We start from the raw sequence: 16,276 nt of genomic DNA, 5'->3' as shown, positions 1-16,276 counted from the left end.
AATGGAATTTCCCATTGGGAACCTACTAGCACTAAGTTGCTAACTGGTTAGCAAGATGCTTCTGAGAAACTGGCAAAAATCAAACATGCTTGCGAACCTTCAGCCCCAACAATCCCGCCCTCTTTATAAACGACCAATCACATTCACTTTATTCACTCGTGTAAAGTCGGGCACCACTCGGTAGAATTCGGAACTGCAACGTTTGGAACAGCTTTTTCCCTACGACTTTAAATACATTACTAACTTTTGTTTTATTCTGATACTTCTTTACATCTTATTCTCATCACAGAAACATTGATTCAACAGCTGTTGCATTGAGTAGAGTTTTTAGATCAGTTGAATCCCCAGTCCAAAAACCTTTTAAAGCACATATTTAGTATGAACGCAAAGTTCATATCCCAACAAGTGGAATTAGAGAACACAATGCTAAATAAGAAGAATAAACAAAGCTTTGGAAGGAGAAGAGATAAACTATTTATATCCGTTTTTGAGGGTTAGAGCAAATGTTCAAAGATACACAACAGGTATTTATTTATTTATTTATTTATTAGCTGATAGATAGTTAAACATATTTCACATCATTCTTCAAAGTCCTTCATTTTTTCTTTGTGATTTTTAAATAATATCAAACTAAAGAAAAGAGAAGCAGAGCTAGACTTCTCTTAAGGAGACGGCTTTTTTATGTCACTTTAATACATAGAGAAAATATAGTTTCAATGTTCTTATGAAGATTAAACTCATGGCAGGCTTTCTACCATTTTTTTTCCATTTACATATTTATCAGTTTCTTGCTTTATAACTTGAGTTTAGTTGCACATGCAGATAAATGCACTTATGCAATTGGTCTAGATCAGTGAGGTTTAGGAATGGGTTTGAAACACAGTTTTCATTAATCCATTAACTCAGTAAGATAAAGGTTGGATAACAGGATAGATGGCGATATGAAATCTGAGCTTAAGCATCAGCTACTTTAAAAGTGATGATAATGTGGGATCAGATAAGCAATAATATGATTAGCAGACTGTCAGAGCTGTGAAAATGAGATTTTAATGGTGATGCTGATAAGTGAGTAAATATGTTGGTGACAAAATGTGTGATGGATCAGAAGAAAAAAACAAAAAACCACATGAAAGATAAAGAGTAAAGTCTTTTAACGACACACCCTGAATAATATATACCCGACTGAATGATATATAGCTTTTGCATTGGTACTTTTGTGTACCAACGCTTCAAAATATTTTCTGATCAACTTTAAAAACTGACATTAATGCAGTTTGTTTAAAACTGTTTTAAATCAGGGACAGAACAGTCACTGTTTGCATGAGTAAAACACATCCATTGGGGTATTATTCATAGCAAATGTCTATTTTTGTTGTTTTTTTATTTCTAAATAGTGAGAGAGACATTAGTTATTTTTTTCAATTCATTGAGGTGGTTCCACTTAATTTTTGGTTCCTTTACTGTAAAAATAAGCATTAGGCTTGGTCACATTGTGTTATTCAGTGAGCTTTACAGCTAGATTTTCTGTTATTTACATTTAAACTAGGAAATAAGCATGGATTAAAGTTCTGGTCCACTGTGCGAGGTACCACTTTAACGTGGTGGAGTTGTTTGAGTGCCCGAATAATCCTAGGAGCTATATTGTCCAGGGCTTTGCCGGTGCTATGCCCATGGTAGGGTCTCCCATAGCAAAAAGATCCTGGGTGACTAAGTATCAGACTAAGAGCAGCTCAGAAGACCCTTATGGAAAGAGTAAAATCAAGGACTTTGATGTTGCCCGGTATTGCATAGCCAGGGCCCCACCCTGGAGCCAGGCCTGGGGTTGGGGCTCGCATGTGAGCGCCTGGTTTCCGGGCCTTTGCCCACTGGGCACGGCCGGGACCAGCCCCAACGGATGACATTCACACATCTTTCTGCGGACCCACCATCCGCAGAGGGATCCATAGGGGTTGGGTGCTGGACTTGGTGAGGGTTGGGGCTGGGGGTGCCTCATAGGCTTGGTCAGCACAGGCAGCTTCTAGCTGTAGGGACGCAGAACATCACCTCGCTGGGGGAGAGAGCCTGAGCGGCACTGGCTGGAGATAGTCGGGCTCACCTCTACGCACAGCTTGGGTTTCGGATCCCATCCCCTGAAGTGAGGCTGGACGCTACACTTTTATGGCATTGCCCGCAAGGAGAGGTGTCAGGCTTGGGTGGTATTACACTTTGCCCCCCCATCTCAGTCATCATGTTTTGGAAGTTCACCCCCGAGAAGGAGAGGGTTGCATCCCTATGCCTTCGGGTTGGGGACAGGTCTTTTACCATTGTCTGGGCCTATGGGCCCAACATCAGTGCAGAGTACCCGACCTTCTTTGAGTGCTTGGAAGGGGTATTAGATGGTGCTCCCACTGGGGACACCATTGTTCTACTGGGGGTCTTCAACACCCACGTGGGCAGCAACAGTAAGACCTGGTCAGGGGTGTTCGGTAGCAACCCCCTCTCCAGTCTGAACCAGAGCAGTGTTCTGTTATTGGACTTCTGTGCTTATCACAGTTTGTCCGTTACGAATACCATCTTCGAACACAAGGGTCTCCATAAGTGCATGTGGCACCAGGACACCCTAGGCCAAAAGACTTTGTAGTTATGTCATCTGATCTCCAGGTGCGTGTCTCAGACACTCGGGTGAAGAGAGGAGCTGAGCTTTCAACCGATCACCACCTGGGGATGGTGAGCTGGATCCACTGGCAGGGGAGGAAGCTGGTCAGACCTGTCAAGCCTAAGCGTGCTGTGAGGGTCTGTTGGGAACATCTGGTGGATCCCTCTGTTAATGCAGTCTTTAACTTCCACCTCCAGATGAGTTTCTCCCAGATCCCAAGGAAGGTTGAAGACATGGAGTCAGAATGATCGATGTTCTCTTCCTCCATTGTCGATGCGGCCATTCTTAGCTGTGGCTGTAAGGTCTCTGGGGTCTGTCACAGTGGCAATCTCCGAACTTGGTGGTGGTGCCCGGTAGTAAGTGATGCCGTCAAGCAGAAGAAGGAGGCCTACCTTGTTAGCTAGTGGGACTCCGGAGTCAGTTGAGAGGCAGAGTCAAAATCTCAGTTCTGGGAGGAGTTCGGAGAGGCCATGGAGGAGAAAGATCAGTCGGCCTCAAAAGTGTTCTGGCAAACTGTCGGCCACCTTAGGAGGGGGAAGCAGTGCTTCACCAACACAGTGCAGGTGGGGAGATGGTGACCTCGACTGGTGATGTTGTTGGACAACCTCGGATCCAGGAGGAAAAATACGGTTTTCGTCCCGGTCGCGGCACACCGTACCCGAGATGAGGATCACCGCCTCCAAATCCGAGGCCATGATTCGCCACCGCAGAAAGGTGGTCTCCCCTCTTCAGGTCGGTGGAGAGTCCTTTACTCAAGTGGAGGAGTTCAAGTATCTTCGGGTCTTGTTCACGAGTGAGGTACAGATGGAGCATGAGATTGATTGGTGGATCGTGCGGCGTCAGCAGAGATGCGGTCGCTTTATCGGACTATCGTGGTGAAGAGGGAGCTAAGTTGGGGAGCAAAGCTATGGTCATGAGATCTGGGTAATGACTGGAAGTACAAGATCGCTAATACAAGCGGAAATCAGTTTCCTTCGCAGAGTGGCTGGGCGCACCCTTCGAGATCAGGTGCGGAGCTCAGTTACCCAGGAGCTGCTCGGAGTATAGTCGTTGCTCCTCCACGCCGAAAGCAGCTAGCTGAGATGCTCCGACATCTGTTCCAGATGGTCGCCTCCCTCAGAGGTGTTCCAGGTGCGTCCCATTCGGAGGAGGCCTAGTGGAAGGCCCAGGACACGCTGGATGGACTATGTCTGTGAGCTGGCCTGGGGTCGCATCGGGGTCCCCCCAGAGCAGCTGGAGGAGGTGTGTGTAGATCTGGAACTCTGGGCATCTCTGCTTAGACTGCTGCCTCCGGAACCTGGCCCAGGATAAAGCCGAAGAAAGGGATGGATGGATGGACGGACTGACGGACGGATGGATGGATGAAGTTACCAAACACAGATTGCAAGAATTTTGGCCAATTTTGACAGAAATGGTACTAAAAGATTAAGGTAGTTAGATTTCAAGGCCAGCTTGATTGCATTTACTTTAGCTCCACTCAGGATTTCTATTAAATCATAAGATCGGGGCTTTATAACTGTTGTTACAAAACATTATCTTAAGTGTCATTGAGGGTCTTTGTTACTTAACTGGCTGAAATCTTGCATTAGTTCTCCATATAGAGAAGTCATTTGTGGCCAGGCTCTAACATACTGTGAGCTGAGATGTTGCTTTAATATTTCTGCATAATTTACTTGTGGCTTTGGTGCATTTTCAGAGGCAATCTGCCTCTCCTTGATCTTCCTTTTAGAGTAATTGCCTCTTTTCTGCTGTGTGTCCATTATAGCCACATTACTACTGGATATGTTTCACTGCAAATAATAATGAACCCCAAGAAATGAAGATGAAGAAGACAAGAAATGAAAACCAAGATGTGTGGTACTCCAAAGTTCTCTGCAATAAATATTGAATGATTTAAATTTCCAGAGATCTTGCATTATAATACATTCACATCCATGCTACTGTTTAGGTCAAGTGTGGTAAACTAACCAGTCAGTGCCTTACAAAACCATGACATCCTCTTTACTTTGTTCAACAAGTGGAAAGTAACATCCGCTTACGTAAACCGTTCAATGCAAAGAAAAATACCAATATTTTCAATATGCAAACAAACATAAAAAAAGAAGAGGAAGAAGAAAGAAAGCATGAAGTCCTATTTAATGTAAGACAGTAGGATAAACTCATAGTTATGGATCTTTTTATACCACATATGTCATTCACACTATAACCAGAGGTGCAAGTTAAATACCTCCTTACTGCGTTCTTTGCTGCTGAATGCAAAGAACGCGGAGAGCGCTGAGTCAATGAATGCGATGTACTTTTCACAAGTTGGATTCTGGATTTAAAAAAAAGAAAACTGGGCTAAGATAAAATGCATTTTATGTCAGTCCCATGGAGACATTTTGACAAGATTGTTGAAAAACAATTTCTGCTGTATTGTCTTTTCCGTTAATGTGTGTGGTTTTGAGCACTGGATAAAAGCCTGGCAGTTTTGTGGCCTGTCAAATATTTAGATATAGCAATCCAGAGTTAGTGCTCAAAGTGCTGTTACTAAACTTTTGTGTTTAAGATGATGAAAGTAGGACACAGAATAAGAAGACGAGGAGCATCTGTGACTTTACCAAGGTGGGCTTGTCTCTTTTTAAACTATTTCAACAAAACTCTGTTATCACCCAATACCAATGCTAAATTAAGCAGTTTTTCATGATTAAATGTATATCTTATATCAGTTAACATATGTTTCTAGAGTTATAACGAGCCCAATTTATGTACACTACCAAAGAGGATTAGTATGATGTCACATTTAAAACGCCCGTGAGCAAAATAAACATACTTGCATTTATGTTATACATATAGATTATGCACAATAGCTGCACTATTCAAATTAGCCAAGTTTAACTTTGTTTTTAAGGTAATTTCGTTGGCTAGAGAGCCAAACATTGTGTGTGGATTTAACCAGTAGCAGCAAGACAATTTTGTTTAAGGAAGGTAAGGAAAACAAAGATACCCAACATGGATCTTAAATGTTTGTGGAAACTAGGGTAATTAGCAAGACATTATCTATAAGGATCTGATGGTTAGAAAATGACTTTATGTGCTGATTTTCTCATCATGGAATGATTTTATTACAAATATGCTGGATTACTTCTTATCTGTAGACCCTTACGGACAAATGGAATATAAACAATCTATGATTGGATCTATGATACGGCCTGAGGAACGCTTCAGATGTAAGAAGTCGGTAAGAATTTAACCAGTGTTATTTTCATGTGTACTGGTAATTTTGATTTAAATATAAAAAACGGTGCGCTGGAGAACTGCTGGGAGTTTAATGAAATTAATTCCCCCAGTGGCTGATAAAGGATTTGGTTTTAAAGTTTAGAGGAAACCACTTTTAGCTGCTGATCTGCACAGGGATATTAACTGTTCTTTTTAGGCCTTGAAAGGTCTAAGATTGTTCAATTCTCATAAACAGAGTAATACGGCTATGACGTGGACCCAGATGGGGCGGGTGGGGTCTTTGCTTTTAAGGCAAGTGTTTTTCTTCCAATTTGGGAGAAAATAAATTAATACTTTGCAGAACCAAAGGCATTCATTCCTCATATTTATGCCTGTAAGTGTAGTTATGCTTTTAGAAGACCTTGTTGACCTCAATATAAACCAAGATGTTCTCTTAAGGCTTTTGTCAGGTCTAAGCGCCTAAAACATCATACAGGGAAAGAAAGAAGGCACAGAGACAATAAATTTAGTTACTCGCGAGGAGAGCAGGAAGGAGACTGCAGAGTTTATGAATCTCCACCCCACTCTGCAGTCTTCAGCTTTCTCCTTGCCATTTATTGAAGAAAAGGGGATGTCCCTTTTCAAGTGAAGTGTACCTTTTTTGCCTCACTTGTATATCCAGTAAAGAAAAAAAATGGTATTAGCTTATTATTCTATAAGAAATAAAACAATAAATACATGTCAAAGAAATTTTTAGAGCACTATATTTTACATATAGAAATATCATATAAAATAAGAAGCAATGTTGGTTGTACTCGAAGGCAAAGAAAATAGTCAGGGAGTCAACACCTAACATAGGCATAATACTGTGTTTGCATTTGCAGAAAATATCAGTTGAAGCTGGTTGTCATAATTTTCTGAGTGGACGGATCTCGGACTGAGGAGTTCATTTCCGATCGAGACTTGCACGACAAAGCCACAGCCCACAGGAACATAAACACACCTGAAAAAACAATTGATTTTTTTAGCTAAACCAACATATATCAATGTATACCGATATTTAGTCACATATACTGACCTTGCAGAGAGTTAAAGATGGTGAAAATGTAGATTCCAGATAAAGTAGCATAAGTGAGGCTGGCCAATCCCCATGGTAACCCAAGGACCCAGCTAAGGCCCAGAACTGTGGTACCATCCTTCCATAACCTGGACCATTTGTTGCTGTTTGTCTTCTTCCAGTCGCTGCATTCATAGTCCCTTTGTCCACCTCTTATCTTCCAAACTTTAAACACCACCACCAGCAGCATGCAGGTATTATACAGCACAGTCAGGCAAAGAAAAGCCAGAGTGATGTACGAGACTACATGTCTCTGTTGGAACTCGCTGCTCATCCAGCATCTGCTCAGTGAGGATTAACAAAACATTGAAACTGGGGTCATCGGGGTGTTTCAGTGAATCTTGGTTGCACATGTAAACTGTGGTAGTTTCTTACATTTGCGATGGTGATGTGTTGTTATTGGAATCCCTTATTTCCAGAGTGTATCTGCCATAAACACCTAAACTCCCACAAATCACTGCAACAAGTGTAGGAAAGCCTGAGGAGACAGCAAGAGAAAGATCAAACCTCAGCTACATTAGTAAAATCAAAGTTAATCTGGTTTAACTTCACTCCTAAACTCACCCCATCCCACTATGGAGAGCTTTAGCAGGTATCTACTGACGTAGATGTTAAAGACTCTGATGAGGAGGAGATAAAGGTGGAATCCTTCCAGGGCAATCCAGGTAAACGTAGCCAGCAGAGACCAGTGCAAGAAGAAACCCAGACCTCGACAAACCCAGCCGCCCTGCTCCTCTTTAAGCAGATAAATCCAGAAACTTGAACTCAGGAAGCCGAGGTGGAGGCAAAGCAATGCCCCAGTCAGCTGCATGTGGATGCCGAGGGCCTTCTCGGGCCTCCGCCGACTGCAGGAGAAAAGCCAGCAATGCATTATTAGTTTTCTGAAAGTTGGAGTATTGTGGTGTAGAGCCACGTCAAGCAATCTATCAGGGATCAATCTGCTAATTACTGAACTGCAGTAGTTTGTTAATGAGGCATCTTAGGTTAATGAAAATCTTCTTTTAACTTGAGAGAAGCTGAAGGCCGCATGTCTTTGACGCGAGTGAAGTGAGGGACAGAGCTGCCCAGCAATCACTACCTGGGGGTGAGTTGGATACCCTAAAATAGGAGGAAGCCAGAAAGACTTGGTAGTCTCCAGCGAGTAGTGAGGGTGTGCTGGGAATATCTGGCGGAGCCCTTGGTCAGGGAAGTGTCCAACTCCCTCCTCTGAGAGAGTTTCTCCCAAATTCTGGGGGGAGGCTGGAGGCTGTTTCTCAAGTCACAACAACACGAGTACGGACTCACACTTCTCAGCCCTCCCGGGAGGGCCTATGCCTGGGTGCTGGAGAGGAGTCTGGCTGATTGCCGAACCTCAGTTCTCTCCTCACGACTAAGGAACGAATGGAATGGGAGTATGCTGATGAAGGTTCTCAGTCATCCAGGTCATAGTCATTCCGTAAAAATTCAAAAAATGTCCACTGGACTTGGTTTCCAAGATTTGAAGACGTTTCGCCACCTCTCCAGGAAGCTTTCTCAATTGAAATGTCTCAACATATTCTCATTATCAGTTCGTATGAAATCGTACGAAAAGTTATGCACACTTTTTCGTACGTTTTGGACATTTTTCCTCAAAAAACCCGATCAGTGCACATGCGCTGGCAGACAGAAAAAAAAAAGCAGATCCGCGGACGGACGTAAAACTGGGAAAAACAGTGCAATAATCACTTCTTCATGTCTCTAACTACGTTGCTTGCTGTTTTATATCTTAGGGTTAGGCGTTAGACACTCTCTCGATGACCCCCCCCACCCAGTCCGACGACCCGAGCAGTTGGTTAGGGGATCAAAGGCATTGCATGGGCCCACGCACGTTCGTTGGTATCTCTCAGATCCATAGCCAAGCCAGTTTGTAAAACTTGGAGAACTAGGGTTAGCTTTTAGAGTAATGGCTAGGTTTTAGGGTTAGGGCAAGGCTTAAAGTTAGGTTTAGGGCAAGTGTTAAGGCTAGGGGTCGGCTAAGTGTAATTCTAAGCCAAGGGTCAGGTGTTAGGGTTAGGCATGAATTCCACTAATATTAGGGTCAGTAGCTAATTGGTCTGGTAGTTGATAGTAAGGGCTAAAATTAGGTTTAGGGTTAGGGCTAATTGTTTTTTAAATTCTATGTTCTTGAATGGTGCGTAAGATCCGCATACCACGAAAAAAACGTCCAAAACGTATGAAATTACGGTGCATAACTTTTCGTACGATTTCATATGAACTCATAATGAGAATACACTGAATGTCTGGATCCGCAGTGAGTATAAGACTCAAACTCACTGCGGATCCAGACATTTGAATTGAGAAAGCTTCCTGGAGAGGTGGAGAAACGTCTTCAAATCTTGGAAACCATGTCCAGTGGATATTTTTTTAATTTTTACGAAATGGAATGGGAGATTGATAGATGGTGGGGATTCTGCTATAATGTGGATGCTGCACCGTATCTTTCGGTTAAGAAGCTGAGCAAAAAGGCAAAGCTCTCGATTTACTGCATGGTCTACGTTCCTATCCTCAGCTATGGTCATCTTATCTGGATCATGACCAAAAGACTGAGATACAAGCGGCTGAAACGAGCTTTCCCCGCGGAGTTTAGCACAACTGCTGAGTGGGGTTTCATTTGATATCATTCCGGTCATTTCTTTAGCGATGGGGGGAGGAGCTTCGTTATTGTGTAGAGGCTCAGAGTAGAGCCGCTTCTCCACATTGAGAGGAGTCCGCTCAGGTGGCTTGGACATCTTTTTTTTAATGCCCCATGGATCTTTTCCTCAGGATCTCACCGGGTGGAGGTCCAGGGGACACCCCAGGACATGCTGGAGGAACTATGACTCTTGGCTGTCCTGGGAGCGCCGCCAATATCTGGGGAGAGGCTGCTGAGACTGCTGCACCCGCAACCCAGACCCAGATGAAGCAGAAGAAGACGAGTACGAGAGCAAGGCTACAGCTAAAGCCTAATCCAAAGGGGATCAAGTTTTTTTAAATGGTACTTTATGAGCCCTTCCCACTGTTACGTTGATGGGGCTTGGCTACCTTATCATTTTTGTTTACACACAGAAAATGGAGATAAGAGGTGTTAAACTACAAATGAACTTTCGGGGAAACAGGTTTTGAGAACAGGATGTATTACATAAGATAGAAAAAGAGATCAAAGTTGACCTTCTTTTTCTGCATTTTTACACTTTCACTCATCAGTCAGAAAGATTTCTTTAAAGTTTTACATGTTCTGTCCCCAGAGAGTGTTAAACACTCAATGCAAATCTAGAAACTGCTTTAAAATTTACAAATGCATAAAACTTTTCTTAAAAACAATATGATTCCTAAATACTCTTCTTACACTTAGAACTTTGTGTCTTAGAGCTTTGGTAAAAATAAAGCATTGTGAAGACCAAAGATAAACCTAACTCTCAAACTTCAACATATTTGTGAAGTTTGAAAGTATGATTTTCAATAAATTACCAAATCTAAATAAATGTATTTATTCCTACATGAGCAATAAACATGGAGTCTAATTTAAAGTAGGACAACTTACTGCAGATGAACATAGATGAACAGGCTGCCGAATGCAAAGAAGGCAGAGAGCGCTGAGCCGACGTAGGTGATGTAACTGAGGGTTTTGGCGCTGCTTTCATCCACCTTTAAGTTTGGATTCTGGACAGGAAAAAAAACATAGGGCTTAGTTGAAATACAAACTACACCATTCCTTTGGAGATGTTTCATCAATGTCATTTATTCTGCCTTTTATCTCCTAGACTCTAAGCTAATTACAAGTCATTGTCATAAAGGCGACCAGTGTGTAAAAATAAGAAAAGATTGACTTATTAAATGATTTTTGTTGGGAATGGTGACATTCATTCTCATTTTTTTCCCATTAGCATGTGTGATTTTAGCCCCTGTATAAAGCCTGGCAGCTTAGTGTCCTTTAAAATATCCAAAAAAGGGAGCATAGTGTCAGAGGTAAAAAAAAACTGTGTTATTAAGCTTATTTGTAAGATAAAGAAAGTAAGACAGACAGAATGTCAAGAAGATTAGCATTCATAACTAACAATGTGGCTTTACCTCTTTTTGTGATGTTTTCCATCCTAACCTTCAGTACTACAGGTTAATATGGGAATTTCTGTGTTTCGCAATAATTGGGCCAACTCTCTGTCTTTGAGGACACTTGCAGGAAGCGCATTTAGAGGAAGGCAAGACCTTTGTTGCATTTTGTCGCTGACTCTTTAGCAATCCCTCACACCGAGCATGCATGTAGCGACATTGGAGAAGAAAAAAACTCCCTTTTAATGGTAAGAAACTTCTAGCAGAACCAGGGTCAGTATGAGCGACCCTCTGGCGTTCAAGGAGACAGAAGCAGATAAACAAAAGGTAACTGTTAACTGGCTCAGGCAGACGAGCTCCAAGCAGCTTTTGCTAGTCATAGAAAAAGAAACAAGACTACCCTGGAAACAGGCCAAGCTCTAATATATATACAGAGATGTCAAAATCAGCAGCACAGCTGATGTTTAAATCCAGGATGAGTTAAGAGCCAAACAGGGTCAGACCAGATGAAGCTATTATGATGAGAAAAAGCAGAGAGAGCAAAAAGTAATGAGTAAAACTTGACAAATACCACAGAATGGGAGAATAGGGATTTAAGAATTAAGCAGGATCCACATAGGGAAAGTGGTCCCTATGTGATTCAGCAGCCTAATGTTATAGCAGCCCAAATAGAGAAATAGCTCAGAACAAGTCAACTTAGATGAGTTATAGAAAAGGTAGAAGTACAATAGAGCCAAAGCAGACCCAACCAGAACAACCAGGTTCAAAACAAACTTTTCTTCAGCTGAGGTCTTGCACCTGGATTTAGCCGCTTGATTATCTCCCCAAGAACTCATACAGATATAAATAGATTGCCCCCATTACCGACTGCTTCTACAGTTACACTTCTGGGTAGTTAGTTCTCCAGTTTCCTTCCACTGTCTAAAATGTGACTGTCAGGTTAACTGGCTTCCATAAATTGTCCTGTCTGTGTTCCTGGTTGTATGTCTCTGTTTGTCTATTTGTTGCCTTAAGCCTGGCAGCCTGTCCAGGTTGTACCCCACTGTTTGCCCAAAGACTATCGGCCCCACTGCTGCCTGGAGGATGAAGCGGGAGAAGACGGATGGATGAGGTGTTGTCTTGTTACAGCTATGTCTTCAACAAAAACTCAAACTTCAACATATTTGCAGATTGTTTGACAGACTGTCACTAACAGGGTGCTTTTATAAATCCCATGCATGTAACTCGATCTAGAAGTCAGCTATCAAGTAAACCCCCGAAGGATGTTAAATTAAATATCCGCTGACATGTGAAGCAGTTAACATCAGTTTAAAAAACAGTTCTAGGGGAAACTACAAAGCTATATAAAATGTCGCTGTACCATACCTAAATAGACAGACCGGGTATTGATAGTGTTAATCAGAGAATCAGCCAATTAAACAGATTTGTAAATAAACATTTCCTTCAATTTTTCAATTGTGCCTTACTTTATAAACAATGACTGAATATTAAAGTTTAGATCACCGTATGTACGTAAAAACATATTTTGGTTCCTACTCCCTCTGTTTTGCATAGAAATCCAATGCTTAGTTTGGATGATGGTTTGATTTGACAAAAAAAAACTAATTTACCACGAGCACCGCAAAAAAGCTGAGATGGTTACAACTGCAAATAAACTCCTCATCAGTTTTGGTGGTTTCACACCCCTCGGTACTCCATTTCCCTGAAAGAAAATCAGACAAACATAAACCCTGAGCTGATGCCTTGCTTTAGACGTAGAAGAGTTGTTTTCACATCACACACCTGCTTCATGCATAGGATCTGACTCCTTCCAAAACACACACCTCCCACTTTTCTCCTGAAACAAAGGAAGGGGATTAAACAGAAGGAAAGCGTTTTCTGTACAGCATTTTTTTTTAAATCATATTTATTTTGTTACCCCTATGTCGTGTTTGAAGAATAACTGGACAGGTTCTGTAAGGTTGCTGACTGGCTGAGTTCCAGCCTTCAAAAATAGGACAAGGTCCCCTAAAACAGTTTCCTGCATGCTGACAGGCTGCTGGGGAATCAGGCCTCTTCCTCTGCTCCGAGGTTTTTGCTGTAAAACAGTACAAATATCTCAGTTGCCTACTAAAAGAACACAATTTTAAATTAAATGCAAATTAGCACAAAGAATGGAACAGTATATTGAATTTAAGGTATAAAGTGGAAGATCATACAACTCTGTAAAGTCCGTAACACTTGATAGTTTAGAGCAGGCATCCCCAAACTCGGTCCTCAAGGCCCCCTGTCCTGCAGGTTTTAGAGGTTTCTCTGCTTCAGCACAGCTGGTTATGATGATTGCAGTAGACCAAAAGCCAGTTAATCAGCTTTCAATTAAAATCAGCTGTGCTGGAGCAAGGAAACCTCTAAAACCTTCAGGACAGGGGGCCTTGAGGACCGAGTTTGGGAATGCCTTGTTTAGAGGATCCCACCTGAAAGAAACTGCTGCCTATCACAGAGGCAACCAGCACGACATCATTCTGTGACCCTGATCTTCTGCTTCTCCGAAGAGCCGAGGAGGGAATTCGGACCCTGTGTTTGGGTGTAGGGTTTTCTTCAGCCTTAAAACCAGAATCACAAACAAGAAAATAAATTTGCTTTTTTTAAAAACCAATTATGTTAAAGAATACTTCCTGTAAATATAGTCTTTTGATTTATGTCCCAATAAAAAAATATTCCAGGACCAAAGGGACAGAAGCTTTAAGAGACAAGCGTGAATAAATAAATAAACTAAGGACCTAATGAAAACTGCCAACCAACTAAAAAGCTTCAGTAATGGGAAAACATTGTTTTATTTCCTCAGTTATTAAGATATTTGTAGTAGTTTTGTGCAAAAAAAATAATAATAATAATGTTTAATATGAGCGAGATGCAGATCATTTATTTTTATTTAGTTATATTTACAGTACATGAAGAAAAACTAAAATTAGTTTTAGATTATACATATAAAGATGAACATATTCTGCAGGAAAAATGAATTACCTTAGGTTTAGAATTAGCATTTAATCGATAACAACCTAATGAGCCTACTGGCATTATCTGAAGCCATTCTATGGGCCTGATAGCCGCTTATAACGGCCATTTATTGGGATGATAACATCCGAAGCACGGCTGCAAACAGACACTTTACTGTGTAAAATAAGACTGAATCAACATGAGGAGGGACCCATGATGATCCACAGCTTCTATATATTAGAACAACGTTTTTAGACTTTAGTTTCACCTGCTGCCAGAAGATTTTACCTAAAAGGATACACTGATCTACTACCATTCAAGAAATAATCCCGTAATATTTTTATGGTAGCAACATCTATAGCAAACAGTTTTGATATGTACTAGTTTTACTGAATATGTATTCCTGAAATTTGAAAAAAAAAAAAATTTTTTTTTGTCTAAATGACAAAGAAAAGAAAGACAAAGAACGCCATTTCAAATAAAAAGACATTCCCCAAATCTAGAATAAATATCCTGGATGTCTATAAATTAATTCCAGATCTCCATATTCCTAATATTACTGGTCAGCATTTTTATTATTTTAACTATGAAAAGACATTTATCAGATATCATAAATACATTTTCAGTCAAGCCGATAAATGTCAGAATGACCAATTAAAATGTGTAAACATTTCTAGATAAATAAAACTTAATTCTTAATACTTAATTTAGGAAACATATTATTCCAGTTATTAGGAAGAATCTTATTTTAGTGATCTACAAATGGAACAACAGAGAGGAGTGCTTTAAATAAATGTAAAAACGGCCTGCCATAGCCCACTTCCTATGAACTTATTCATTAACTCGGGCAACAATCTTCTCGTTTCCCATCATCCTCTCCTTTGTAGCTGTAGCTCTGTTTCTGTCTTTTAAACATATTTTTTTCTAATTTTTGCATTAAAATCTCTATTTCCATTGGGGTGAAATAGGCACTTCCTGTTGCCTGTTGTTATGGTGACTCGTCGAATCGGTGCTCCACTTATAATGGCTTTTCATACTTGTTGTGCACATGCTAAACTGAGTGAACCTAGTTAAATTTGATTGAACTAATTGAACTAGCAGCCGTTGTGAAACCAAACACTCAGAGTTCCTGACTTTAGGCTAGATTAATGTAGAGTTGCTGATTTGAATCTGAGTTTTTTTAAACCTGCTTCAGGAAACGAAGGATTTTAAATGTAATATAGAATATAGATTTAACAGGAAGACTTTTAAGAGAAGCTAAGACATGAGAAGTGTGATCTCTCTTTTTAATTTTCATTAGAACTCTGGCTGCAGCATTTTGGATCAGCTGAAGGCTTTTAACTACAGTTTGTGGACTTCCTGATAGTAAAGAATTACAATAGTCCAGCCTTGAAGTAACAAATGCATGGACTAGTTTCTCAGCATCACCCCTGGACAGGAGATTGCTCATTTTTGCAATATTCCTCAGATGAAAGAAGGAAATTCTAGAAACCTCTTTGATCTGGGATTTAAATGACAGGTCCTGATCAGACATGCCTGTAGTCTATGTAAAGGTTTAGTTTCATCAGGATTTACAGGCAGATATAGCCACCGGTTCTTATTTACTATTAATCAATAATTATCATTAATTATTAATAATTATTAATAATGAGAAATTTGCTGCTCTTGCAGTACGAAGAGTCCTTTTATACAGCAGTAAACTGTTTTTTTCAGACTAGGTACAGTAGGATTCCATGTACAGCACCATGTTCTATCCAGTAACACAGAGCAAACCAGATATCCTCACCTTTTAAGGCAAAAGTAGCAGAAATTGTTCACTGGAGAGTTTCTTTGAACAATACCCAGCAAAAAGTAAGCAAACAGAACTAAAGCAGAAAATGACAAAAATAGGAAAATATGTGTAACCATAGAGTTTCATTCCACCTGCCTCCGTTTCGTTGTTTTCTTGGCTGTTTTTCCACTCTACTCTCTCCTGCTAATTAGAGTGAGCAGATACACTTGCCTCTCTCCTAATCACCCTCGTTTTTGAAAGTTGTCATTCTGTTAATTGATACCTACCACTCCTAGTCTGTCTCTGCCAGATTGTCTCTGCATCTCTAGGAGCTTCGCTCCAAACTACCTGGACTTCCTCTGCCTTCCTCAGAGTGTTCAGTCTGTTATCAACCTGTTCAACCAGTTTAACTTTCCACCATAATGTTCTGCCTTCATCCAGTTAGGATGTTCATGTTTAATACACAACAACGTGTACGACTCAAGAAGTGAGTCAAAACGCAACCATAAAACCTGCAGGACCTGATAATTATAAA

General features: G+C 40.9%; 1 protein-coding gene across 1 annotated transcript; it reads right to left on the bottom strand.

Moving 5' to 3' along the window:
* Positions 1-6,637: 6,637 nt before the first annotated feature.
* LOC107103425 (G-protein coupled receptor 56-like) lies at positions 6,638-16,064 on the bottom strand. Its single transcript, XM_015403132.1, has 10 exons — positions 16,029-16,064; positions 13,448-13,612; positions 12,913-13,071; positions 12,777-12,831; positions 12,605-12,696; positions 10,489-10,607; positions 7,515-7,795; positions 7,326-7,428; positions 6,912-7,231; positions 6,638-6,836 (listed from the first exon to the last, which is right to left on the bottom strand). Exons 1-10 carry the CDS (start codon positions 16,062-16,064, stop codon positions 6,724-6,726), a joined length of 1,443 nt encoding a protein of 480 aa, XP_015258618.1. The 3' UTR covers positions 6,638-6,723.
* Positions 16,065-16,276: the final 212 nt, after the last annotated feature.

Source organism: Cyprinodon variegatus, unplaced genomic scaffold (genome assembly GCF_000732505.1).
Source record: "Cyprinodon variegatus isolate N-32 unplaced genomic scaffold, C_variegatus-1.0 Scaffold1443, whole genome shotgun sequence".
Lineage (NCBI taxonomy): Eukaryota > Metazoa > Chordata > Actinopteri > Cyprinodontiformes > Cyprinodontidae > Cyprinodon > Cyprinodon variegatus.
This window is presented reverse-complemented; position numbering and strand designations above follow the sequence as displayed.